This window comes from Gopherus evgoodei, chromosome 1 (assembly GCF_007399415.2).
Source record: "Gopherus evgoodei ecotype Sinaloan lineage chromosome 1, rGopEvg1_v1.p, whole genome shotgun sequence".
NCBI lineage: Eukaryota > Metazoa > Chordata > Testudines > Testudinidae > Gopherus > Gopherus evgoodei.
Window position 1 is genome coordinate 210381005 of NC_044322.1, and position 27955 is coordinate 210408959.

Below are 27955 nucleotides of genomic sequence, written 5' to 3' on the forward strand. Positions count from 1 at the left end.
CACAGCAGGCTTTATCGCTGCTCAGCAGTTCCTATTCCCCTCCCTGTATCTTGAACTCTTCAGCAAGAGCCCACAGCTGAGGGAGGAAGTTAAAGGAGCTATCAAGCAGCCGGAGAGCACAGTAGGCTGAAAGATCCTTGGTTGCTTTAAAGCAGAGAACAGTTTTGTGCTGACGTGACTGCTCAGATTCAGCTGCCAGTGCATCTGTGGGGGCAGGTGAGTGTCTGGCAGAGAGACACACCGCATCAACTCTTGGCATTTCAGTCAGCCTGAGCTCATGACAGGTGCTGGGCTGCTGCCTGCTAACTGTACCCTGTACACCTCATGGATAGTGAAATCAAGGGGGGAGGTACTGGATCCATTGTTGGTGCCTCCAAACCTGAGTGTAGGGTGCTAGATTCCCTCAAACAAAAACGTGCTCAAAAAAAATACAACTTCTCATTTGATGTCGATAGTGTTGCTAATTATCATCCTGACTCTAAGGTGGGGCAAGGTTGTGTTAATGGTGACAGCAAGGCAACTTGGGCGCCATCTGGAATCCTCTCGTGGCTTTGTTCAGGATCTGGTTTGGGTCTCCTCCCAGCAATAGACAAAGCTCAAGTGTCTATGCTATAGCTTTGATGCTGTTGACTATAAGGTTTTGTCTCAACTGTGGAGCCTGGCTGGAGTAGACTGTATGGTAACTCATCTTCCCTTTAAGCTGTGCGCAACATTCCGTTTAACTTGGTACCTACCACACATCTCACATGGCTTGGAGCACAGCCAGCACCTAGAACAGCTCCTCTTGGTGCTGGGGATGGGCTGACAGACACGCTCGGGTGGAAGGCCAAGATGGTAGCGAGGTGAACCCTCATGGAGAACACCGCCAGGTCTTGCTGTTTCAGGTGCAGGAAGTACTCCAGAATGAGAGGCACTAATGCCTGGAGGGTGCGTGTGCAGCGATGGTCACACCAACACGAAAAGTGTTTCCACTTCGCCAGATATGTGGCTCTAGTAGAGGACTTCCTGCTGCCCAGCAGGACCTGCCTTACGGGGTCCAAACATAAAGCTCCATAGGGTTCAGCCATGCAGCATCCATGCCGTGAGGTGGAGAGACCGCAGGTCGGGATGACAGAGGCAACCGTGATCCTGAGTAAGCAGGTCGGAAAGAAGAGGCAATGGGACTGGAACCTCCACCGACAGCTCTAACAGCGTGGTGTACCAACTCTGATGAGGCCACGCTGGAGCCACCAGAATCACCCTCGCCCCATCTCTGTGGATCTTGAGCAGGACCTTGTGCACAAGGGGGAACGGAGGAAAGGCGTAGAGTAGGCAACCCATCCGAGGAAGCAGAAAAGCGTCCGTGAGGGAGCCCGGGCAGTGACCCTGGAAGGAGCAGAATGTGGGACACTTCTTGTTGCTGCAGGTGGAAAACAGGTCCACCTGGGGAAACTCCCACCTTTGGAAGATCGGGTGGACGACATCTATTCAGAGAGACCACTCATGCGAGTTGAAGGACCTGCTGAGGTGGTCCATCAGCATGTTCTGGATCCCGGGAAGAAAGAACACAACCAGGTGAATGGAGTGGGCTATGCAGAATTCCCACAGCCGAATGGCTTCCTGGCAGAGAGTGGAGGAACGTGTCCCCCTTGCTTGTTGATGTAGAAAATGGCCATGGTGTTGACCATGAAAGCCACCACCCAATGACCCTGCAGGTGCTCCTGGAAGGCTTGGCAAGCAAGGCACACCACCATTAACTCCCTGATGTTCATATGGAAGGAGAGCTCGGCCCACGACCACAGGCTGTGAGTCTGAAGGTTCTCCAGATGAGCCCCCCATCCCATAGCCGACGCATCTGTGACCAGAGACAAGGAAGGCTGGGGGTTCAGGAAGGGGACTCCCTCGCACACCACTTGGGGGTTGAGCCACCAGCAGAGGGAGGCGATGACCCACTTCAGGACAGTGACGGCCGAATTCAGGCTGTCGTGCCCCAGGCAGTAGATGGAGGCAAGCCAAGCTTTTAGCAACCAGAGCCAGAGCCTGGCATGCTGGGTCACATATGTACATGAAGCCATGTGGCCAAGGAGGCTCAGGCATCCCCTTGCTGTCAAGGTCAGGACTCACTGAAGGCCTCAAATGATGCCCATAATGGCCTGGAAACGGGAGTCCAGTAGGAGGGCCCCTGCCTGAACAGAGTCCAGCACCACCACGATGAATTTGATCCTCTGGATTGGTTCCAGGGTAGACTTTGGCACGTTGAGGAGACCCAGCCATTCAATGGTAAACCTGACCGAGAGGAAGAGGGACTGCACCTGCTCTCTGGTGCAGTCCCGAAGCAACCAGCTGTCAAGGTAGGGATACACCTGCACCTGCCGTCGATGGAGAAAGGCAGCCATGACTGACATACACTTGGTGAACACTCGTGGGGCTGTGGAAAGGCTGAATGGAAGGACCATAAACTGGTAAAAAGTTAGTCGTTGACCACAAAGTGCAGGAAGTGCCTGGGCGCCAGATGAATCGCTATGTGGAAATACACATCTTTCATGTCAAGGGTGGCGTACCAGTCTCCAGGATCCAGGGAAGGGATAATGGTGCCCAGGGAGAACTCGCAGAACTTCAATTTTACCATGAACTTGTTGAACCCACAAAGGTCCAGAATGGGCTGTAAGCAACCGTTGGCCTTGGGAATCAGGAAGTATGGGAAGTAGAACCTCTTGTCCCTTAGTTCCTGCAGAAACTCCTCTACCGCTCTCAAGGTGAAGAGTAACTGAAACTCCTGAATAAGGAGTTGCTCGTGAGAAGGCTCCCTGAAGAGAGACAGGGAATGGGGGTGGGAGGGCGGGTAGGAGCAGAATTGGAGAGAGTATCCCGCTTCCACCATGCAGAGGACCCAGCGGTCTGAGGTTATTTGGGACCATGCACAGTGGAAGTGGGATAAATGATTCAAAAAGGGCAGGGAAGGATCCGGGGGTAAGTCTGGTATGCTGTTCTTGGGTGTCCCTTCAAAAGGCCTGCTTGGAACCCCCTGATGGTTCGGTTGGGCCCTGGCCTGGCCCAGATGTGGGGTTGGAGGGCTTCCTCCTGCCATTCCGCCCCCACCACCTGCAAAAGTCCTGCCTCGGCCGAGGAGGGTAGGTGCGCTGCTGCGGCTTGAAGTGCTTCCGCTGGGTTGCTGGGGTGTGCATACCCAGGGACTTCATCGTTGCCCTTGAATCCTTAAGGCTGTGCAGCCGAGAGTCGGTCTGCTCTGCAAACAGGCCCTCCCTGTCAAAGGGCAGGTCCTGCAGTGTCTGCTGCACCTCAGGAGGCAGGCCAGAGGCTTGTAGCCAGGAGATGCGCCTCATAGCAACCCCTGAGGACAAGGTGCCCGTGACTGAGTCTGCAGTGTCCAGTGAGGTCTGCAAAGAGACCCGTGCCACTATCTTGCCCTCATCAAGGGCCCCAAACTCCTCCCTGGACTCAGGAGGCACAAGCTCCTTGAACTTCAGCATGGAGTTTCAGGAGTTAAAGTCTTAGAGGCTCAGGAGAGCCTGTCGATTGGCAATCCTGATCTGGAGCCCACCCATGGAGTACACCTTGTGGCCAAACAAGTCCAGCCACTTGGCATCCTTCAACTTGGGAGCTGGGGCCAGCGGTCTTTGCCTCTCTTTTTCATTTATGGCTGCAACCACCAGCGAGCAGGGCTGCAGGTGCATGAACAGATAGCCGTACCCCTTCAAGGGGACAAAGTATTTATGCTGAACCCCCTTGGCCGTAGGGAGAATGGATGCCAGGGTTTGCCAAATGGTTTTGGAATTGGTCTGGATGGTCTTGATGATGGGCAAGGCCACTCTCGACAAACCTACCGGGATAAAAATGTCAACCACTGGGTCCTCAGATTTCATGACCTCCTCATCCTGTAGATTCATTCACTTGGCACAGGAATCATAGAATCACAGACTTTAAGGTCAGAAGGGACCATTAGGATCATCTAGTCTGACCTCCTACACAACGCAGGCCACAGAATCTCACCCACCCACTCCTGTATCAACCCCCTAACCTATGTCTGAGCTACTGAAGTCCTCAAATTGTGGTTTAAAGATTTCAAGGTGCAGAGAATCCATCAGGAAGTGACCTGTGCTCCATGCTGCAGAGGAAGGTGAAAAACTCCCAGGGCCTCTGCCAATCTTTTCTGGAGGAAAATTCCTTCCCAACCCCAAATATGGCGACCAGCTAAACCCTGAGCATGTGGGCAAGACTCACCAGCCAGACACCCAGAAAAGAAGTCTCTGTAGTAACTCAGATCCCACCCCATCTAACATCCCATCAGAGGCCATTGGGCATATTTACCGCTAATAGTCAAAGACAAATTAATTGCCAAAATTAGGCTATCCCATTATACCACCCCCTCCATAAACTTATCAAGCTTATTCTTGAAGCCAGATATGTCTTTTGCTTCCACTGCTCCTCTTGGAAGGCTGTTCCAGAAGTAGGAGGTCCTGATGGGCACAGATATTTATTGGGGGTGGCCTGGAGATAGAGGTGCCCGCCACAGACTCATCAGGGGAGGAGGATGAAGAGGCCAAGGGGGGGAGGTCATCCTGAACCCCCTGCTCTATAGAGGCCTGATGCCCCACATTGCTGACTGCAGGGGCAGGCTCAGGAACTGGAGTCGGAGGGGGCCCCAAGGTAGGGACAGGGCCTGACATTTTCTCCACACCTCCAGGAATGGGCTTACTAGCTGAGGCTTCCGGAAATCGCGGTTCAGAGGTGGTCAACCAGGAAGCTCTAGACTGTGCACCTTGAGCCTGGTGGTACGCCCACGGGGACCAGAACAGTCACTAGGTGGGCCCCTGTCTATGCGCCTGCCACGATCCTGCCCTCACATCAGGATGGCCATGGTTCAAAATCTGTGATCCCGTCTCCGAACTCGAGCAACGGGAGCCAGAACATGAGGGCCAGGGCTGTGTGGAGCAGAGCTGCACCAGGGAGCAGCATCAAAGAGAAGGAGAGCAGTCCCACAAGGCTGGAGCCGTACCCTGGCCTGGAGCTGCACCGGGGCAGTGAACAGTGCCGGGATCGGTGCTGGGTCCAGGACCTGCTCCGTGATATCGACCAATAGGCGGAGCGGCACTGCTATCGGGAACCGGCACCATGAGTACAACCGGCGCCGTGATGGGGAGCGGTGCCGAGACTCCAAGCAGTGTCGAGGCTCAGCCAACAGAGCCTGCAATGTGACAGTCAGATCAACACCAGTTTGCCTCGAGATGGTGCCATCTGCTGAGGCACTGGAGACTTGGCGTGGAGCAGAGGAGACCCAGTGCCATCATGGCAATGACGTCCCTTACAGCCACAGAGGTGTCCAGGGTGGAAGGCAGCTGGATTTCCACAACACTGTGGGTTGGGGAGTCCAGTGGCACCTGACTCAATGGGTCCCCCAGCGGGGCCAAAGTCAACGGTGCTGAGTCCATTACCTTCACCCCGGAGCCGTACCCTGGTGACTGGTTCCAGGGGGGAGGGTCTCTGTGAAGGGTTGATGTCGCTGGCTTTGGTGCCGGGGAGCGGAGGTGCCGTGGGTCTCGCCCAGAGTCCATCCGAGGTGCTGCCTCCACCACCGGGGCACTGTGCATTGAAAAGCTTGGTGCCGGGTCCTGCCGCACCGAAGGAGGCTGGGGACTAAGAGCCGCCTCCGTAAGGAGCTGCTTCAGGTGAAAGTCCCACTCCATTTTAGTCCAAGGACGAAATCCTTGCAGATCCTCCACTTCTTGGCTTGGTGAGCCTCCCCCAGACACTTTAGACAAGAGTCATGGCGGTTGACCGTTGGCATGGACATAAAGCAGGATGTGCAGGACTTGAATCCTGGTGACTTGGGCATGAGATCCCCAAAGAAAACAGCCTTTGGGAAGGTAAACCCCCCCAACCCAACTACCACTAACTACTACAACAAAAACAAAGAACTACCAACAAAAGCAAACAACAACTATCTACAACACTAGGGAAACGTGAAGAACTTGCAGAGCAAGACACCACAGTTCCAACGACTGTCACAGGCGGTAAGACGGAAATGAGGAGGCACCAGGTCGGCTGGGTCATATATTGAGTGCCATGGAGACGCCACTCCAGGAGGCTCCACAGCCGACCCAACGGATGCTGCTAGGGGAAAAACTTTCCAACAGCTGTGCACACAGTGCATGCCCACCTAATTGGAATGGATATGAGCAAGCACTAGAAGAACCACCCCTCTTCTAGTATCAGATGGCTTAGGTGCCCTACAGGTGGCAGATAGAGGCGGGCCCTGACCCAGAATCTCCTACGTTCTGGGTGAGTACCCTAACCACTGGGCTAAAGGTTATCAGGAAGAACACTGCCACTTCCTCCTCACACCCGTTCTGAGTGGAGCTTGACATGCTCAGAGGAAGTGACACCGAAAACTAGAACTTAGCTGGGTAAACACTAGTTACAGGCACCTAAGCCCCTTTGTGTATCAAGCCCAAACCCTCCCTCCCACTCCGCTTCGAAACAGTGATAGTTTCATCCCCTCCCATCCCTTCACAAGGACCCTGTTTCTATCTTTACAACCCTGGGCTTCTCTCTCTGGCTGTTCATTCCATCACTTCTGTGCCTCAATTCTGGCCAGAATTTGACAGCCACACACACCTTTCTCAGTTTGGCTTTCATTAACGCAGTGGAAGATCGCTGGCACACCTTCTATCTGCACCAACTTCGTTGCTTCATCTGAAAGGGGAACGACAATGATATAAACTTCAGAAGTATAGAACACTAACAGTTTCAATGGCAACTATGAATTCTACTCCGGTCACCTGCTGGGGACTGGTTACTAGTTGGGATTAGTGAACCCACCAATCTCTCCTACTTTTCAGTTCCCAGCAAATGCCCTTGATCATCTCCGCTGCAGTCGGCCATTTCCTGCAGTTTATATGAAATAATTTGGACAATGGGAGCCATTACTATTTTATACCTACATTTAAACCTTAGATTTGTCATGCCTGAATGATCCCAAAGCACTTCACAAACTACACATATACTGAAATGTAGCCACCTCTGGGGTGGAGAGTGGCAACTAGTTAGCACACAACATATTGCACAAGTTGTGGAAGCACGGGAAATTCTGTCCTAGTGTACCTGAGCAAACCCCTGTTCTTACCAGAAGTGCCCGAGGATCTTTTAAAGTGTAGTTCTCTTCTACAGAGCAGCTAACAATGGCATTTTGGGTTCCATGTTTTAAAGATTCCTAATCAAACCCTCTCATTTTACATGACAAGGGCACTGGGTGAGATCCTGATACTCGCACCAGCCCCTCTTTAGCAGGGCTAGACCGGTGTAAAGGAGCCCTACACCCCCTAGTTCTCACTGGAGGGAGAACTGTCCCGGCCTAGGCACTTCAGATCACCGCCTTTAGGCCCTCCTTCAATAATGTTCTCTCAGGCCCCAGCAAAGGGGCTGAGGTGGTGGGATGGACGCCTTGGGGGAGGGGCGATTTGGAGCAGAACCGTGGCACACAGGGCAGTCCGGGGATGCAGCCATGTTTGACAGGCTCTCTCAGTTATGTCAGCTCCACTATGCCATCTGCCCCAAGACGGGAGACTCCAGGCTTCTAGGGTCCACGGCCCCGGAGTAGTCCCACAACCCCAGAGTTTCCAGCTAAGTTCCCGCGAAGGTGCTTGAGAGGCTGTGCAGAATGCCACCAAGGACCGCGCACTTACCTCCCCCATCCTTGAAGCTGCGGCGTGGGGAGGAAATACGCCTCTCCCCCACAGCCTCAGAGCAGTGACAGGGAGAGACACTTCTCCCCCAGCCCCAGCCACTGAGCTGCTGCAGCAGTGGGAGAAGCCTCTCTCCTGGCCCCAACCCCAGAGCTGCTGTGGGGGGCTGGAGAGGAGAAGACACTCTCCTGCAGCCCCACCCTAGAGTCCTCACCCCAAACCCCTCATCCTTGGCCCAACCCCAGAGCCCACACCCCTTTAGGCCATCCTTCAATGATGTTCTCTCAGGCCCCAGCATAGGGAACGAAGTGGTGGGATTGATGCTTTAGGGGAGGGGCAATTTTGGGCGTGCTGTGGCACATAGGGCAGCCCCAGAACGCAGTCAGAATGGACAGACTGTCTTGGTTATGTCAGTTCCTTTATGGCCGTCTGCCCCAGGACAGGGGACTCCAGGCTTCTGGGGTCCATGGCCCTAGGGTAGCCCCACAACCCCAGAGTTTCCAGCCTCCCTCATATAGAGCCAGAAGCCTGAAAACCCTGGGAGAGTCGACTAACTGGGGCTCGGTTCCTAGCTCTTCAGAAAGGTGCCTGAAAAACCTGTGGGCTCTCAGGGCTTCCAAGCTCCCTGTCATGCAGCAGGGAGCCTGGGGGTCCTCTGACAGCCACCCAGGGACTGTGGCTCCAGGATACAGACTGCCCAGAGCTTCCAGAATCTTGGGCCAGCTGCTCCAGAGCATCAAACCCTTAGGGTACGTCTACACATGGATAAAACACCCATGACTGGACCAGGTCAGCTGGCTAAGGCTTGCAGGGCTCAGGCTTGGGGCTGAAACAGCTGTATAGACGTTCAGGCTCAGGCTGGAGCCTGAGCTATGGCACTCTGTGAGGGGGGAGAGTCTGACAGCTCAGGCTCTAGCCTAAGCCAGAACATCTACACAGCAATTTTTTAGCTCTGCAGCCCAAGTCTGAGTCAGGTGACCTGGGCCAGCCACTGTCCTGCCGCAGGTCTCTTTGTTCTATGTAGATATGCCCCGAGAGCCCTAGGAGCTGCTAATGGAAACTGACATACTTGTCAGTTTCACAACTGCTATGAAGAATGTCAATTTCACTCTGCAGCTGCCATCCCAGGGAGTTACTTTCATTTTGTATCTGAACTGAAATCATACCAAAATTCCTGATTCATGAGAAACTTCAAAATGCTGAGATTTCTCATGAACTGGAAATCCCAACTTTCAGCCAGCTACAGTGTGGCATTTTGGAACCATGGTGATGGTGAGGCAACTTCACAGCCATCAGAAATCCTCAGATTTCCTCAATCTTTTGGGACTTTGCGCTGGGTCCAGCATAGAGACTCGTCTTCTTTGTTTAGGGTTCCCTCCTAGCAATGGACAAAGGTCAGGCATCTACGGTGATTAGTTTAGATCTGTCTGCAGTGACCATGACAATGCTGAGTATGCAATTTTGTCATGACTGCACGGCCTGGCTGGGATAATCTGTGTGGAAACCGTTTTGAAAGCAGCCCTGTGCATTCTTCTCAGAGTTTACAGAGGGTGTCACTGGAAAATTGTTCATGTGTCAGAGTTTCTCATACAGTGTCTTAATGGTAATACTTTGCTCTTACATGGCTTTGAGATCTAGGGATGCAAAGTGCTCTTTACAAAGAAGGTTAAGTATTGTTATCCTCATCTTAAAGACAGAGAAATTGGGGAACGGAGAAGGGAAGGATTTGCTCAGGGTCACACAGGAGGTCAATGGCAGCGCTGACAATAGAATGCAAGTCTCCCAACTCCCACTCTGACTGCCCTTGTTTTTCACTCCTCTATAGCACAACCTCAGTACCTGATTGATGAACTGCAACTTCAAAATCACGTGAATTTTCACATTCAGGATCTGCAGGTATGTAACATGGACAAAAAAATAAAAAGATACAATGGTTAGCAAGCTTTATCAGTGTTAAAGATATAGCCAGGTTCTTCAGAGCAAACTCTCTGGTTTGGAACACCAGGGAATGATCTCCACTGGTTTAAAACGCAGGTCTATCAACTTTGGTGAGCCCACCAAAACAACCGAAGGCCTGCCTCTCAAACCCCATGTATGTAGTAACCCTGACCCCGACACCAGTACCTGCAGTAGCTGTGATGCAGCGCTCAGAATGCTGCCCTGGAGGGGGAAGAGCCAGTGCCAGAGATAGGGGGCCTGGAATCTGCCAAAAGTGGGTAGTTGGAAAATGTTGTGGGGGGGGAGGAGGAAAGAAGAATTCAGGTGCTGAGTTAGGAGGTGAACAGGAGCTGGGGTGAATAATAAATGAAGGACAGGAGAATGTAAGTAGGGAACTGAGAAGTGAGAAGGAGAAAAGAAAGAGCCAGGAAAGGTTTCAGGTCAGGAGAAACTGAGAAAGCATAGATCCGAGAAAGGACTCTCCCTACAGTATTTTCTCTCTCTATATGCCTCTCTCTGTGTATGCTAGTCATTCAGTGGAAATAAATCTAGTAAATCTTGTTGAAAGCTACTGGGCCTTGGAATCTCTCATGTGGAGGAGAAAACCCGGTCTCTGGTTTAAACATTAATAGAGTTAATTCTGTCCAATTATAGCATAAGACATTTCAGGAAAGGACAAAGCTCACTGTGGTCCTGTACTTTCGTGTCAAGTCACCCAATTTAGCTGTAGATATTTTTCTTATCTAATACTAATAATTATTAGAATTTTCAAAAGGGAGAGTTTGTATTTCTATGAATATATTTCTATAAATAATGAGACCATCTATAGTTACATTAGGTAAGATAAAAATTAGAAGGGATATAAACCATTATGCTTCAGGGCATCAGACAACCTCTGATTTATGACGTCAGGAAGTAACTTCCCCCATGGGCAAGTATTCTGTAATCAATCATCCATTATGGGCTTTCTTCCTGTGAAGCATCTGGTACCAGCCACTGCCAGAGACAGCATTCTGAACAAGATCAGCACCAAAACTGGGTCTGATCCAGCCTGGCAATTCCAACATCTAAATATCGATCTGTAGGCTGATTTATAACTCAAAATTCCAGTGAAACAGATTTGTATGAATTTTTTTAAACTATATTTGCTCCTCAGCTGAGATACTGGGACTGAACCTGCTCACAATGAAGTCAATTCTGACACAAGGCAGATGAGGCCCTTTGTATGTCAGGTTCCAGCCTGGAGCAGTTTTTACAGATGATGTACAAATCCCTAGACTACAGGGTTTGTACTAAAAATGCTAACAGACGATTAATGATAGCAGTGTGGTCAGTACAAATATATTATATTCCAGCACTCTCACCTTCTTTTTGGTCACTTTCTTCCGGGAATCTGTTATCATCTGTAAGGTGTTGTTCTTCAGGCTTATATACAGCTAAACAAATGAAGTACAAACTTGCATGTGTAAAAAATATCCCAAAGCACATCAGCATAAAAATGTCAAAAATCTCAGATAATTATTTAAATTTTCTATTCACAAAATGAAACCAATTATACAACTCAAGGAGCAAACTCATAATTCAGTAAAATACTACACTAATACAGAAGTAAACAGAAGATCCAAAAACAAAACAAAACCACCTCTAACCCACTTTAACTCAACCTCAAGAAGCAGAGTAAAAAAATGGATCTTGCACCAACAAACTTAGGCTCTGTCAGACCAGAGGAAGTGGAGGGCCATTCACTAAGAACAAGCCCCTCCCTCCCCAGATAATTAAACTCTACAGATTTTTAACTCATGTGCGCTAGCTGATCTAAACTGCCATGATGGTTCACAGAAAGAGGCGTGAGCGTCCATTTAGTTATGTACTTTATCACTGTAACAGTTGAGTGCCTCACAAATATGGCTTTATCCTTGCAACACCTCTCTGAGGTAGGACATAACTGTCTCCATTTCCCTGATGTGGAGCTGAGGACATCAGCGACTTTCAGACACACGTTTGCCCCCCGAAAGCAACCCACCCAGTTTGAATCCAATCAAACTTGACTGTTTAGTAATTAGAAAATTCTTCACAACATTGTAATGCAGGCAACCGAGAACCACCAGGGTTCAACCACCTGGGACAGTTATGCCAGATGAATGTGAAGGTTGAGAAAAAGCTCTGTCTCCATTCCAGCCTCACCATGGCAGCTCAGACATTCTCAGTGATGCAATGGAACAGTGTGCAGTTTCTGTGCCTGATGCCATAACACCTACTTCATATATTTTTTCTGGTGTAGGTCAAGACGATCTGAGCAGATAATGCAAAGAAAGAGGATGCTTTGGAAACTCAGTACTAATGGGTGAGGACAAAAGTGATCATAATACCCTATTGGCACATTGCTAGAGTGAGCCACTAGATATGGAGTATTCTCCTGTAGAAAAACCTGAAACCTAGCAGGGTCCATCAGCTTCTGATGGATCTGAAGGGAACATGGATTGGCCTTGAACTCAAACTGCACATGGTCATGGTCTGATCCTAACAAAGGACTACCTTTCACCCTCGATCTCCAAACAGGATCCAAAGTGCCCAGCCCCACGTGCAGAGCCAAAATCTCATGACAGAGGCCTATGATTGACATGCCAAGCATGAGATTCCAGCAAAGCCCACAAAAGTCATCACCAATGTGGACAGCAAAGTCACCTAAGACATATGTCTTGTTAGCAGCTCTCTCAAATCAATGCCAATACCGTGGCTTTCAGTAGGGTGGGTACTGCAGCAGCCAACATCACACAAGACGCTGCGGTTGTTTGGGAGTACAAGACCCTGGCCACTCCAGACCTGCTGATACACCAAGACCTCAATTCACTGCCACTCTCCTGACTCAACTCCAAGAAGCCCTTCTGGATTGATGCATCAACACTACAAGCCAATGAAAAAAACCACTAGTTCTTGCTGGCTTGAATCACGAGCTGCTTGACACATCTCAAAAAGACCTGATTGAAGATCTAATGAACAAAGTCCTGGGGTTCTGCCTTCCACAAAGGCAGTGGACAGCACCCAACCACATTCAGAAAACACACAGAAGGTGTGGGTATCTCCTCCACAAATGGAAAATCAAAGAATAACTAAATTGTGACTGTGGTGAGGTACAAACCATGCAATACATCAGACAATGGCCCCACTCACGCACAGAGTGGCATAAGGGGGATCAATCTAGCTACCCTAGAAGCATTAGAATGGCTTTCGTATTTCAAGATTCAATTATAATCCCAACCCATTGCTTTTCAAATACAAAAGCAGCCTGGGCAATTCCAGGGTCAGAGCAGACAAGAACTCTCTTAGCTCAGGAAAAAGTTCAGAAGTCCAATGAGGCACCCTGTATACCACACCTATTCCCAAATTAACACCCCCTCTCATGTTCTACCCCAAACAATTCTCTCTCTTTCCTTCACGTCAGTTAGGCCCACACCCACCAGTGACCCCCTCCCAACCTGAAACCCGATAAAAACAAAAACAGTGACACTCATTCCTACCATTCATTCCCAGCAGGCACTGAACGCCTGTCTGGCGAGCTGAGCTAGCAAAGAGCCAGCTGAATCATCCAGCCAGGGTTTGTGAAGGGCATTTATCAACCACAGACCACACATTAAAAAGCATCAACCAAAGAGTAGGGTTCCTGCCAGCCAGTGTCCTGTCCTCCCAAGATGAAACCCTTGATGGGCTCAATAGGGAAAATAAAAGTACTCAAACTATAAGTCTATGTCTCAGGAATCTCTCTCCACGCTCTTCATAACAGGAACACAAGAGCCCAAGGGCCTACAAAGAAACCCTCAACAGTGCATCAACACATTCTGTTCCCAGCAAGAATATTGTTGTGAACCCTCAATTATGAAGAACTGCACACAGTGTATAACGAGCCCATAAGGTTAGTGTAACGTTTACCTGAGTGCTTTCCTCTCCGACAGAGAATGCTGGAAAGCAAACCTTAAGGGGGAAAAGAAAGAAACAAAGCTGATGTGTCATTTCTTATTATTCTTGACATTATTGTAGTGCCTACGAGCCCTAGTCATGGAACAGGACCCCATTGTGCTAGGTGTTATACAAACACAGAACAACAAGGTAGCCTCTGCACCAAGGAGCTCACAATCTAATTTTGGGTGGAGGAGTGTGTGTACAGAGAATAGGCTGTAAATGAGACACACACGTACAGTAGGGTAAATTCTGTCTTAATAAGTGCACATCAGATAAAATATAATTGACTGGAAGCAGCAGAGCAGATGATAACTGCCTTAATTCTGGGTCGAGCTAGTAAACATAGAGACATCTCCATGGGGCTTCCATTTCTGTAAAGAGAAAGGACCCAAAATGGGCAGTGATCAAGAGAGAGCATACAGTCCATAAATAATAAATATCTACATACTGTATTTGCAGATCCATACCTAGAGCTCCTGCTCCAAACACACATTGATCATTTGATTCCTCCTAGGAGCAAGTTGCATGGAGAGTGCCCCTGTTGAGGCCGTTGTCAGACATAATGAGAACAGTGCTCTGTGCTGCTTTTGCAACCAATGAGCTCAGCTCTGGCGCTCCTCGGCATGCTGAAGTCCCACTGAAGTCAATGAGCGCTCTACACACAGAGCACCTCTAGGATCGGCGCTATGTCTGTGCTTGCTTCTGAGGGGTGGCCGGGGAATGGGTCTCTTTTTTCCAAGCCAGTTCAGCCCATAGTATTAATTGAAAAGTAATTAGCAGAAGGGGGGGGGGGGCAGTGACTAATGGCCAAGTCCTGCCCTTTCTGCCACAGACATGTAATATTTAACTGGGAGCAAAACCAGTACAGTCTCTCTGTACAGGACTCAGGGAGCCTCTACCAAAAGGGGGTGTTCAACCCCCTGCACGTCAGGTTCCACACAAAAACACCTGTAGGGACAATGGCGGACAGAGGCATAACAACTACCTGGCTCTTCAGGCTGACTCCCCAGACACGCATGCAGACAGAACAAAGAGTGGCCACAGATTCTGGTAAAGCAGCAGCTCCAGAAGAACTGCACCTATTCACACACACACTGTTAGGATGTACCTGTTGTGGGATGCATACAGAGCCCAGGATTTAGCCCTAAGAAAGTTAAAGTGAATTTGTTCTCAAGTCCTCCAGCCCAACAGAGATATAATAAGCTGGGCTTATTAATTACATAACTAAAATGCATTTTGATGCACAAAAGCTTATGTTCATCCTACTGAAATTTATAATGCAGCAAAATCACATAGCACATGCAAACAAATAAAGTGTTACATACCTCTTTTCCACCGAACTAAGAGTGCGCCCATGAACAGAATGAGAAGAAAAATAACAATTGCTATTAAACCATCTCTACCTCTTGAAATACTTTCATCACCTTAAAGAAAAAAAAATGAATAATTAGCTAATAAAAAACATTTCAGTGTGCTGTAAACAACCTCATTTGAGTCAAAAGTCTATAGAGAAAGTGTGTTTAAAAGGCACATACAATTGTAAAACTTTTTAAAAAAGGAATAATTTGAAAACAGTATTGGGCCAAATTCAGTCTCTGGTGTGACCCTCACTAGCTCCAGTGGAATTACATCAGGGATGACTTTGGCCCAATGATGGTATGTTACATTATACTCAAGCTTTTTTAAAGGCTTCCTACCTTTAAAAAGTTAACAAAAAAGTTTCTATTTTTTAATGTAGGAATTGCCATGCCAGATCACAGTACACTGTCCAGCCTGCTGTCTTACCAATGGCTTGTTCCTGATGCTTCACAGGAAGGGGCAAAAATCATCATGCTGGACAGCCATGGAATAACCTGCCCATAAAGGAAGTTTCTTCCAAACTCCTGTCAGTTAGAAATTGGCGTATGCCCCTAAAGCAGGAGTGTTTGTGTTCTATATACATGTTTCATTCTATCCAATATAACTGTAGATATTCTTTTTATTCCTATAAATGTTTAATCCTGGCCTCAGGCCTAGTCAACTCCCGAGAGACGTAGTTAAGCTGACCTTAGCCCTGGTGTAGGAACCACTAGGCCAATCAAAGAATTATCCCATTGACCGAGCAACCACCTCTGGAGGGGATGGGTTTACTACAGCAATGGGACAACCTCTTCCATTGCTGCAGCATGTGTCTGCATTACAACAGTATAGTTGCAGCACCATACCTGTGCCTCTGTAGTGTAGACAAACCCCGTGTGACACTCTGTGGCCCTGAGTTTCACAAGTTAATTAAAACACGAATTTGCCAATGCGGCGATGAGAGAAAATATTTCCATCTCCAATTTTCTAAAACACCAGTGCAAATCCAGACCAGGTCAGTAGTGACTGAAATCATTAGCCTCTCATGACTGCTTGGCAGGTTATGTGAAATGATTCGATAGACTCTGTCCAGTTCTTACAGGACAGGCTCCACAACACAAGACCACCATCATAATCGACATTAATAAACCCCCTTATTGGCAGGTTCAGCAGAGAGGCCAAGGTTTACTCTGTCCACAGAGACTGAACTCACCTTTCTCCCTTAGTAGTTCATTCCCAGTAGCAGCTGACAGCTTACACTACTGCTATCCCTGCATTATATGTTCTGTGCAATGGGCTAACTACCAATCTAGCACCTTTCACCAGCTCTAAAGTCACTTTTAACACCATACAGACTGTGCTATAGTGACTTTTGCATTTTGTTCCCTTCTATACTCTATGCATAATTTCCGAGACATCAAGAGGAACCCTGCAGTCCAATGAACATCTCATTTCCCAGCTCAGTCCCTGGTCCCCTCTCACTGTTACATACACCTTTCTACCCACATACTTACTCTTTCGGAAGCATGCACTCAGAGAGATTGAGTCGTTGATTTTTGTTTTGGAGACTTCTCTGATGCACAAAACTTCCCCTGAAGGGTCTGCATTTTCTTCAAGTTCGAGAACAGAACCATTACCGTCAATTTTTCTGTCATTCCGATACCAACTGTAGCGCACATCCTTTGAGAACTGTATTGCACATGATATTCTAATCTGACCATCAGTAACGCTGCAATTTAATACTGATGGTGGAGGAGGAGCTGGGTGAAAAAAAAAATTTACATTAGTTTGACTTCACATTGTTTTGCATTTCAAGAGCACTTTTTCTAGCTGTTTGTGGGTGTAAAGTTTAAAACATAGTTCAGCTGCACAGGGGATATTTGGTTCAGTCACCAAGCAGCAGTAACGATACTTACAGTTCGGAAACACACACAATAAACTTAAGTGTTTAGACTATATCGGGGGCCTAGCTCTTTTAACAGGACATCAGCTTTCAAGGTAGCAGATTCAAGTGCAGATGTCACTATTTTTAACTTCACAATAGGACCAATCCTACAAGTGTTTCCAACCTGTGGAAAGTGCAGTCTCCTGTACTGTGCAGCATTCCCAATGATTTCCATAGGAATTCTTTTGTAGGGAGGCCTCAATGGATCAACCCTCCACTCTTTAAAGGACTACGGTGAGACTCTGCTTCTCTGCCCTGCTTCCCTAATGAAAAAGTACGACAACATTCTATAGTAATGGTATATAGCATAGGTCCAAGACATCTTACACTAGAAACTACTATTATTATAAATTATTACCTCTACTGGCCTCAATTCTGTAAGTTGATCCTTGGAGGAGAACCCCTGCATCTGCGCAGCAGACACTAAAGTCAACGAGCTTTGCAAAGGTATAGAGAACCATCTGCACAGAACTTGTAGGATATGGGCCTCCAGGCCCAAAGTGTGCAAAATATTTTACTAACCAATGAGGAGAAAACACCTCTGCAGTTCTTGGATGCTAATGATCGAACACTATTTTTATAAACTTTTTTTTTTTTTTAAATGCTGGAATAGCACCGTCAGAACAAAACACAAAATGTGGCACCCACCATTTTAAGCATGTAGCTGAGAACGGCAGGTACAAAAGTGTGAGAGTGCTGCTGCTGCCGCCCTCTGGTGCCTGGGTCCACAAAAAGGATAGGGGATCGACTGCTACGAGCATCTAGATAAACTTTCTTTAGTTCAAGTGGACTTGATGAACCAAGCTCTTCAGGTGCATGTGTGTATGATTTATTTATTAAATCCAGTCAATTTCTGTCTCAGTCACATCACTGTAATTCAGAGCAATTCCAGTAACTTCTGCTTAGTTGCTACAGATTTTCACCTGTGTATCTGAGATCACAAACTGGCTCAGTTTGTTTCTTGTCCACAGGGTAAGGATTCACTACAACAGCAAAGGTGTGATCACCACCGATCTAAGTCACAACAGTGGGACTGAAAAAATCAGGTTGCGTATGTGAGTACAAATACCCATCAGTAGATGCATCAAGGAAGTGATCTTGAATACAGTTAGAGACAAAATCACTCAGGACTTTAAATTAAAAAAAAAAAAACAACCCACGGGCAGTTCAGTCACTTTCTAGACAGCTACCATAAAGAAAGCAGGGTGGGAGCACTTTATGACCAGCGGTGCTCAAAACGCTGGCAGTCACTGTTGTGAGGATGTCCTAGCTGCAGACTGCACAAATGGAGCAAGTGAGAAATCAGCAATCACAGAAACAGATTTCTTGGCAAATTAATCACAAGAGGAATTGCTTTCACTTTTGGTCACACCTCTCTCCAGCGCCAGCGACAGGGTGTCTCAGTCAAGACTGCCTGATTATGAAACTCAACCCACTCGATACAAAGGTAATAAGTAACTTTTCTGGGCCCAGCAGCCAGCAATTTGAAACAGATTATTTTTTGCAACAAAAATTATGACAGAGCTATAGATAACAGACAGATGGGAAAACAAGAAATGAAAAGCTTATGGGTCAAATTCAGAGATGCTGTAGAAAGTGGTACAAGTTACACACCAGGAAATGGGTGTAAGGAAGCTACAAGGGTGTAGGTAATTTACACACTTGCGGGAGGAGCGGACATGACACAAGTTGAAGTGTGTAGTGGGGGAGAGGGGTTACATTTACATACACCTTCTGACACCCTCCTGTTAGTTGTTTTTCCTGCTGTACTTCTATCTTCCAGCCACTGCGTCTGCAAGGTTTACTATTTAGTTACACTTCCCTCTTATTGGCCTATATCTTAACACCACATAGCCTCTGAATTTGTCCCACTGAATCTGCTCTTGGGCGGAAAGCATCTTCTTATGCCATAGCCTCCATTAACATAGGAGTACCCCTCCTCTGAACCAGAAGCAACGGCCATGGCTGCATAGGCCAGCAGGGTTCATGAGGGCTGCTTTTCAGTTGGTCCTTAGTCTTACTTAACTGTAACACAAATACCAGTGAAATATTAGTTTTTGTTCAGAAAATGCCGTGCCCTGTATATGGCCCATGCTTAGCCTAGCTAGCTGAACTAACAGCCTTGCAACTAAATAACGAACATAAGGTGAGGAGCTTTTTTTCTTCAAAGTGAATTTTGTTCCATAGACCCATTGCTGTACCTCATTACAACATAAAGACATGAATCTGCTGGAGATAATAGACTGACACTTTCACCTTTTCCATGGGTTTGGATTATTACAGTGTTTTTGCTACTGATAAGTTTTCTTGATTTTTAATTTTTTTTTTCATTTTTAAGATTTTCAGACTTTCTGTTATATATCATTTCACAATGGGTGACTTATTTAGGAACAAATTATGAAGGGGAGTGGTGGATCATGTGTCGTTTGATCTCTTCAGATCAAGACTGGATGCATTTCAGGGAGTTATGCTTTAGACAAACACAAGTTATTGGGTTCAATACAGGGGTAACTGGCTGAAATTCTCTGGCCTGTGACATACAGGAGGTCAGATTAGATGATCTAATGGTCCCTGTCGGTCTTAAACCTCCTTACACTATGAATAATAATACTTTGTTTGGATCCTTCATCTTTATGGAGATTTACAAACATTAATTCTCAAAACCACTCTCTGAGATCGGTGTTAAACTCCTTTTTACACAGGGGAAAACTGAAGAACAAAGAGATTAAAGGTTAAATTTCCAAAAGAGGCCTTGAATTTGTTTGCCTCCATTTTCCAGTGTTCATTTCTAGACTACTTGGGCCTGATTTTCAGCAGTGCTGAGCACTTACAGCTCCTGATGAAGTCAATGGGAGCTGTGGTTCCTCAGGACCTCTAAAAGTCAGACCCAAGTAGTCTAGAAATAGGCACCCAAAAATTAAGGCACATAAAATAAGAGGCTGTTTTTGGAAATTTGGGCCTCAGTGACTTGTCGCGATGGCACGGTGTGTTAATGGCAAAGCTGGAAATTGAATCTCTTGAGTTCTGTCTCTCAGTCTGCTACTTCAATTAGCACACTCTCCCCTCTTCAGATATTTGAGCAATTCTCTTTCTCTTGACAAACCAATAAATATTGTTGCCCCTCTATTTCTTAGAGAATCAAAGAAATATAGGGCTGGAAGGGACTTCAAGAAATCACCAAGTCTAGTTTCCAGCTCTGAGGTAGGACCGAGTACACCTAGACTATCGCTGACAAGTGTTGGCCCAACCTGTTCTGTAAAACCTCCAGCGATGGGGATTCTACAACCTCCCTTGGAAACCTATTCCAGAACTTATCCACCTTTATAATTATAATTTTTTTTCTAATATCTAACCTAAATCTCCCTTGCTGCAGATTAAGCCCATTACTTCTTGTCCCACCTTAAGCGGACATGGAAAACAATTGAACACCATCCTCTTTATAACAGCCCTTAACATATTTGATGACTTATCAGGGCTCCCCTCAGTCTTTTCTCAAAACTAAGCATGATTTTAACCTTTCTTCATAGGTCAGGTTTTCTAAACCTTTGATATTTTTTATTGCTATCTTGTGGACTCCCTCCAATTTGTGCTTGTCTTTCCAGAAGTATGGACCTTCATGAGAGAGCCTTCCCTCTTATTCTATGACAGCGTACTTTGCTTAAAAGCCTCTGGTGAGGGACCTTCTCAAAGGCTTTCTGAAAGTCCAGGTACACTATACTGATTGGATCACTCTTGTCCATCTGCTTGTTGACCCCCTCAGAGAATTCTAATAGATTGGTGAGGCATGATTTCCCTTAACAAAAGCTGTGTTGCCACTTCCCCAAAATATCATGTTCATTTGTGTGTCTGAAAATTTTGTTTTTACTGGCCTGTAATTGCCAGGATTACCTCTGGAGCCTTTTTTTATAAATAGGCATTACATTAGCTTCCCTCTAGTCATCTGGTACACAGGATAATTTAAGCAATAGGCTACATACTACTGTTAGTAGTTCTGCAATTTCATATTTGAATTCCTTCAGAACTCTTGGGTGATGTGATGGGCATCCGCCCTACACTTGGCAGGAAGGGATTAATACGGATGTAGAGAGGCTGCCTGAAAAGCAGCTAATAGGAGAGGGGCTGTGAGGAGCAGCCAGTCAGGGCCCAGCAGCCCCATATAAGAAGAGCCTCAGGCAGAGCAGAGTCAGTAGCTGCCTGGAACAGGCTGCAACGCTGTAGCACCTTGGATCAGAGTAATGCAGGCAGGAACCTGGGGAGAAGAGAAGGAGCTCCAGACCGGGTACTGCAACTGAGGAGGGTGCTGTGGCCGCAGGGAAGCAGCTCAGGGAAATGCACCGATAGAGTCAAAAGGGTGTAGCAGGAGGCTGCAATCCACATGGTCACTGGACTGGCATCCAGAGTACTGGTCAGGTCTGGGTGCCCCCCACTTGCCACTGGGGAAGTGGCAGGATAAGTGACCACAGTTGCCACTGGAGAAGTGGCTGGACTACTGAGGAGCTAAACCTGCTCCAGAAGGGGGGAAACACAGACAGTGGTTCCTGATGCTGCAAGGGGGCTGCAGGAGGACTGCAGAGAAGGAGTGAGGGGGTGCGGGACAACTGACAGGGGCATCGACCTCAAGCTAATCTCCAGAGAAACCTGGAAGAGGTGACAGTCCGGTGGTAGGTGATTCTATGACAGGTGAGCACCATCTGGTCCTGGTAACTTACTACGGTTTAATTTATTAGTTTGTTCCAAAACCACCTCTATTGACACCTCAATCTGGAACAGTTCCTCAGATTTGTCACCTTAAAAGAATGGCTTGTGTGGGAATCTCCCTCTCCCCCTCCGCAGTGAATACTGAGGCAAAGAATTCATTTAGCTTCTCTGCAGTGGACTTATCTTCCTCAAATGCTCCTTTAGCACCTTGATTGTTCAGTGGCCCCACTGACTGTTTGGCAGGCTTCCTGCTTCTGAGGTACTTAAATTTTTTGCTCTTAGTTTGTGTCTTTAGCTAGTTGCTCTAAATTCTTTCTACACCTGCCTTATTACACTTTTACATCTGACCAACCAGAGTTTATTAATTCTTTCTATTTTCCTCCCTAGGATTTGACTTCCAATTCTTAAAGAATACGTTTTTGCCTCTAACTGCTCTTTTACTCTGTTAAACCTTAGTGGCATTTTTTGGTCCTCTCACAATTTTTTTTATTTGGGGTATACATTTAGTTTGAACCTCTCTTATGGTGTTTTTAAATAGTATCCGTGCAGTTTGCAGGCATTTCACACCTTGTGACTTTTCTTTTTAATTTCCTTTTAACTAGCTTCCTCATTTTGTGTAGTACTCCTTTTTTAATGCCATTCTGGTTGGTTTCTTTGGTATTTCCCCCCCACATACACACAAGGATGTTAGATTTAAGTACATTATGCTTATGTTACTGAGCACGTCAGCTATATTCACCTCTTGGATCAAAGCCTGTGTTCCAGTTAGGATTAAATCAAGAATTGCCTCTTCCTTTGTAGGTTCCAGAACAAGCTGCTCCAAGAAACAGTCACTTTGTGTGGTTGATAGCATATTCCTACTGCTATACACTTATTATTCAAGCATGGAACTTCAATCTATAGAGATACTATAGTACAGTTTCAGTTACTGATTGTTTCATAATTTGTTCTAGTATATCTTTCCATGTATCAAAGTTAGGACGACTGGTCTATCATTCCCCAGGTCCTCATTATTCCTTTTTTTAAAGATAGGCACTAAGTTTACACTTCTTCACTCCTCCACAACTTAACTCATCTTCTAAGAGTTCTCAAAGATTATTGCTAACGTTTCCAAGATTTCTTCAGCTAGTTCCTTCAAGTACCCTACGATGAATTTTGTCAGGCCCTGTCTTGAATACAAATAACTTGTTTAAATATTCTTTAATCTGTTCTTTCCTTATTTTGGCTTGCATTCCTTTCCCCTTGCTGTTAATATTAATTGTGTTGAGTAGCTGGTCACCAACCTTTTTAGTGAAGACTGAAGCAAAATAGGCATTAAACAGCTTGGCCTTTTTGATGTCATTAATTATTAGCTCTCCTTTCATGCTAAATAGAGGACTACTCCTGGGGGAATTCTGTGTCACTATACATGTGCAGAATTCATCCCGCGCGCAGAAGTTTTTTTTCCTCTGCAGAAAACGCATTGTCGGAGAGGTGCTGCAGTTATGCCTTTCGCCCATCAGGGGTTGGTGGGGTGCTAGAGCAGAGAGCAGCCGCTCCCAAGCAGGATAGGGAAGAGAAGAGGCTCCATTCCTCACAGCACCCTGCCCATGGGGCCAGGTCAGGAGGCATGGGATGGGGGAGAGGACAGACAGTGTGAGGCATATGGGATTACTGAAGGGTCACAGACTGGGGTTCAGAAGGGCAAGTGGGGGCAACAAGGCCACGTGGGGAGGAGGGCGGCTGAGTGCAGGTGCAGGGAAACATGGGAACAGGAAGGTGCAAGGACACATGGGGATGGGGGCAGTTATGTCTGACTGAACGAGAGTGGTTAGGGGTCAGCCAGACTCTGTATGGGAGAGGCTCCCTAACAATTTCCACACACACACACACACGGAAAAAAGAACCATGTTCCATACTTCTCACACCCAATGACCCTCCAAGGTCACACCCAGACTCCTTCCCAGCAATTACTTCCCTCCCCCTCAACTCCTCTGTCACACCTGACTCCGAGCCTTGCACTGCTTCTAAGGGGTGAGGGAAATAAGTTTCTGTATTGTAGTTTAAATGTATTATTACTCAAAGATCTGTATTAATATGCCTAGGAAGGAATCTGTTTGTTAAAAAACATCTGAAACTTTTTTGTCATCTATATTGTTACAAACATACTTGCAGACAGGTATCTTGAAATAAAATTACCAAAATAATTGAAACTGGCGTGATTTTGTTATCAGGACAACTAAAATAGGAAGAATTTAATTTTTTGTTGCAGAATTCCCCCAAGAGGACCTACATTAGGAGCAAGGGAAATACTTTTGTTTGTCTATTTCAAGAACCTCTTATTGCCTTTTATGTCCCTTGCTAGGTATAATTCATTCTGTGTCTTAGCCTTTCTAATTTTGTCCCTACATGCTTATGCTATTCTTTAGTACTCCTCCTTAGCAGTTTGTCAAAGTTACCTCTTCTTGTAGGATTCTTTTTTTGATTTTTCAGGTAATTAAAGAGCTCCTGCTGGAGCCACATTGGCCTCTTACTATTCTTCTTCTCTTTCCTTCGCATTATGATAGTTTGCAGTTGTCTCCTTAAAGTGAAAAGTTAACAGTTGCAAATTTGTTTTTGCTGCTTACCCACTACTTACCCAATACTTCAAGTACAAATTTTGTATATTGGAGCTGGTCATCAAGAATAGGCAGAACTTGTGCCTCATACTCTGCAGCATCATCAGTGTTTAACTTTTTGATGGTAAAATTGCCAGAAGACGTCTCAAGCTCTCCTCTCTCTCTTAAACTAAAATACATAGGTAACCCATCACGCTCCCATTCAGCCACTTTATTTTTTCTTTTCATCCAGGTAATTTCTCTTATAGTTCCATTAACTTTTGGTGAAAAAGTAAAATCTTCTCCCACAATGGCAAACACAGACTCTTGCTCTTGAGACTGGGTGCATACTATGTCAAAAAAGAAAATACATTTAATCAGTCACAGTTATCTAAACTATTGTTCGAGTCATTCTGTATCCATTATATATAATATTACACACACAAATGATGGTAAAAGAACATTAAGACTGCAAAGTCAGGCACACAAAAGTTAGGAAATCCTCAAATTAAGGTTGCCCAGGCCACCTTAATTCAGCCTCCTTGTGAAGATGCATTACGAGACGGTCTCCATTTTCCTCCCCAACTCCCAGTCTCCTCTGCAGCCAGCCTTCAGTCCCCTCAGCTTCTTGTCCCAATCTACTCTTCTAAAGACAGACAGACAGTTCAGCTCTTCACCCTTCTACACTCAAATCAGGCATCTTACTCCTCCATGCTTCCTGGGTGCCAACAAGGGGGCACTGAGAGCACAGAAGAGACCCCTGCTCTCAGTTCCAGTACCTAGATCTGGCCTGCTCTGGCCCAAGTACACAGCAGCAATTGCAGGGAAAGTCCTGCTCAGCCCCTGGCTGAAGCATGCTCAGCATGGATGGAATTTTCAGAGTTTTTAGTTGCAAAGCTCTATCAAGTTTGTACTGAGCATGAGTGAATTGTGATTTTTTTCCCCCCAAAGGCTTATAACTTGGCCAAATTCAAGCTGATTTTCAAAAGGCACATCCCTGACACAAAGGCCACCCTCTCTCCTGCCAAATTTCAAGTCCCTGCTCCAAAAGCATGGGGCACCAGCTCTGTTCAAAGAAAAGGTCGCCAGAATTTAATATGGGCAAAACGATGCATTCTCCCCCGCTAGCCTTGTTCTCAGAAACATCTGAACCATTTTGGCTAAAATGTTCCAAAAATTTTCAGTCTGAAGCAGACACCCATCAGGTAAATTCCTGAATGCTTAAAGTTTGGCCAAGTTACAAGCAACTGAAAACAGGATCTTATAATGGGAAATGTGTGGCAACCTTAGTAATTGATCATGCTCTCAAACCTGCCTATAATTCTATTTAAATACTAAAATTTCCTGGAACATGTTTGAACCAAAACAAGGCTGAAAGAGAGAAGATGGGAGATTTTCCCCATATGTTGCTGAAAAGTGTTACAAAAGAGACACAAAAACCTACCTTGTTCACCATTGTAACAAAAAGAAGATGCGTGGCAGTGGTTACAAAATCAATTCTGTAGCAGTTTGGTAAGACAGCTAGTGACAGTCACTCCTTGCCACATGGCTAGAGCAGGTAAAAGGAGGGGCAGATGGGAAGGCTACTGGAGGCAGGGTTGCCCCTAGGGGTATGCAGGGCCTGTGACACTCCTCTCCCCCCCATCCCGGTGCCAAGGTCCTGCTCCCACTCCACCCCTGCCCCCGCCCCACCTCTTTCCACCTGTGCTCTACCCCTATTCCACCCTTGTGACATTATTGATATAATCTGGGACCATATAGAACATGGTTGCAACCAAGGTCCTGTAGTGGCACCAAATCTTATGTAAACGGGGTCATATAAGGTGTCTAAGACCAGGTTATGGGCTGCTGGTTATGATTATGCTGTCTATATGTATGTATCATTTTGTAGTTGAAGTTATGAGTATTGGCTCTGTACTGTCTGTACTTCAAACTTATGCTATGCTTCAGTGAGACATCCCAGACAAGTTGGTGTTAGCTCTGCCTAGCCTGCTTGATGGCCCATTAAGGACCATCAGCTACATAACTGACCCATTGAGAGAAGGCAGATACGCCTTGTAACTCAGCAAAGTATGCAGGAACTTGCCCATGTGACTCCAGACTCCATTTTGCTGTAATTTTCCACAGTAAGAACAAAGAAGTGTTCTTACACCTGGAAAAGCCTATAAAAGACTAAAGCCTCATCTCCATCTTGTCTTCAATCCTGCTTCTTATCTCTGGAGGAACTTTGCTACAAACTGAAGCTCTGAACAAAGGACTGACTGACCCATCCCAGCGGGGGATGTACTCCAGAGGCTTGATTTGAACCTGCAGTTTACTCCATCACTGCTACGAGCCTGAACTAAGAACTTTGCCATTACTGTATGTAATTGATTCCATTTAACCAACTCTAGCTCTCATCTCTGTCTTTTTCCTTTTATGAATAAACCTTTTGATTTTAGATTCTAAAGAATTGGAGACAGCCTGATTTGTGGGTAAGATCTAATGTGTATATTGACCTGGGTCTGGGGCTTGATTCTTTGGGATCAAGAGAACCTTTTTCCTTTATTGGGGTGTTGGTTTTCATAACCATTCATCCCCAGGACGAGTGGCACTAGTGGCGATACTGGGAAACTGGAGTGTCTAAGGGAATTGCTTTTGTGACTTGTGATTAGCCAGTGGGGTGAAACCAAAGTCCTCTTTGGCTGGCTGGTTTGGTTTGCCTTAGAGGTGGAAAAACCCCAGCCTTGGGCTGTAACTGCCATTTAAGCAATTAGTCCTGAAATGGCACTCTCAGTTGGGTCCCGCCAGAACCGCATTATCACAACTTCAAGCCCCTGCTCCACCTCTTTCCGGCTTCCACCCCCTCCCCCGAGCGATGCCAAGGGGGCGGGGCAGAGCGGGACGGGCTGGAGCCGGGTTATTCGCTGTTGCCGGCACCAGGGACCCCACATTCCAAAGCACAGGGCCCCCCCAAAGCATGGGGCCTGGGGCAGTTGCTCCAATCCGTCCTATGAACAGGACAGCTCTGACTAGAGGCGTGCTGCCTTCTCCCACAAATGAGACAGAATCCCAGGCTCCACGTCCAGGCCCAGATCCTGCAAAAGCTTATGTAGAGGTTTTAACTTTACACACACAAGCAGTCCCACTGAGCCCACATGGAGAAGTGTTTGCAGGATCAGGGTGTGCATCCAGCTGCCTGCTGCTCTCCTCCTCTCACCCCATTAAGAGGTATCTTAAATGTATTTAAATTGTCCCCAATGTGACCTCAGGGGCAAATACAACAATAAATAAAACAGTTACAAAAACAACAAACTGAGAAGAGAAAAAAAATATTTGCCTCAGCAATAGCTACATGTTTATCTCTTCCTCTTCCCCCACCTGTGACAGTAGCACTGACTACTAGGGTCACAGGAGTACCGCAATAGCATATGTCTATATAAATGTTGATACTACATTCAAATCCTGTGTGCATCAAGGACTTGATCCTGCTTCACTGTAGTCAATAGGAGTTTTGTCGTTGACTTCAAGATCTAAATGAGGCTCTATTGTAACCAAGTAACATTTATTTAAGACTCCCAGTGCACAATGGGGAAGTTTCCCCTTTAACTGCGATTATGGTTAGAACAAATGACTCCGAATCTTAGAATTCTGCGGAGGACAACATCTTTAAGCGTAGCATACCCCCAGCTCTCCCCACCCCTTCTGCCCATAGCATTACTGCCAAAACTCCATAAGCCCTTTCCATGCCATGTCCCATGGGCTGGCTACTGTGAAAGGCAAGGAATGGGAGGCAGCCTGGAGAGAACCCTCTCAATGCTCAGTTCTGGCAGACAATCATG

General features: G+C 46.6%; 1 protein-coding gene and 1 long non-coding RNA gene across 18 annotated transcripts in view; one reads left to right on the forward strand and one right to left on the reverse strand.

Annotated features, from left to right (window-relative positions):
* On the forward strand, positions 1 to 26395 carry LOC115635390. 4 transcript variants are annotated; one of them, XR_003996582.1, is made up of 4 exons: positions 1 to 2735; positions 9508 to 9578; positions 17832 to 18307; positions 26357 to 26395. It is a non-coding gene; the product is annotated as an uncharacterized LOC115635390 (long non-coding RNA). The 4 variants fall into 4 exon arrangements; XR_003996584.1 differs by lacking the exon at positions 26357 to 26395 and adding an exon at positions 26262 to 26303; XR_003996583.1 differs by lacking the exon at positions 26357 to 26395 and adding an exon at positions 13402 to 13530 and having other exon boundaries at positions 17832 to 19601.
* The window catches only part of CD58 (CD58 molecule), a 67266-nt gene that overhangs the window by 21137 nt on the left and 18174 nt on the right, over positions 1 to 27955 (reverse strand). For 12 of the 14 annotated variants that reach the window (XM_030534003.1, XM_030533939.1, XM_030533987.1 and 9 more), the window contains exons 2-8: positions 24176 to 24484; positions 16430 to 16675; positions 14903 to 15001; positions 13548 to 13589; positions 10985 to 11056; positions 9522 to 9572; positions 6616 to 6693 (exon numbers count right to left, since the gene is read on the reverse strand). In XM_030534003.1, coding sequence (XP_030389863.1) covers positions 6616 to 6693; positions 9522 to 9572; positions 10985 to 11056; positions 13548 to 13589; positions 14903 to 15001; positions 16430 to 16675; positions 24176 to 24484 — 897 coding nt within the window. The remainder of the gene's footprint in view (positions 1 to 6615; positions 6694 to 9521; positions 9573 to 10984; positions 11057 to 13547; positions 13590 to 14902; positions 15002 to 16429; positions 16676 to 24175; positions 24485 to 27955) is intronic. The other 2 variants (XM_030533930.1, XM_030533959.1) reach the window with 2 other exon arrangements.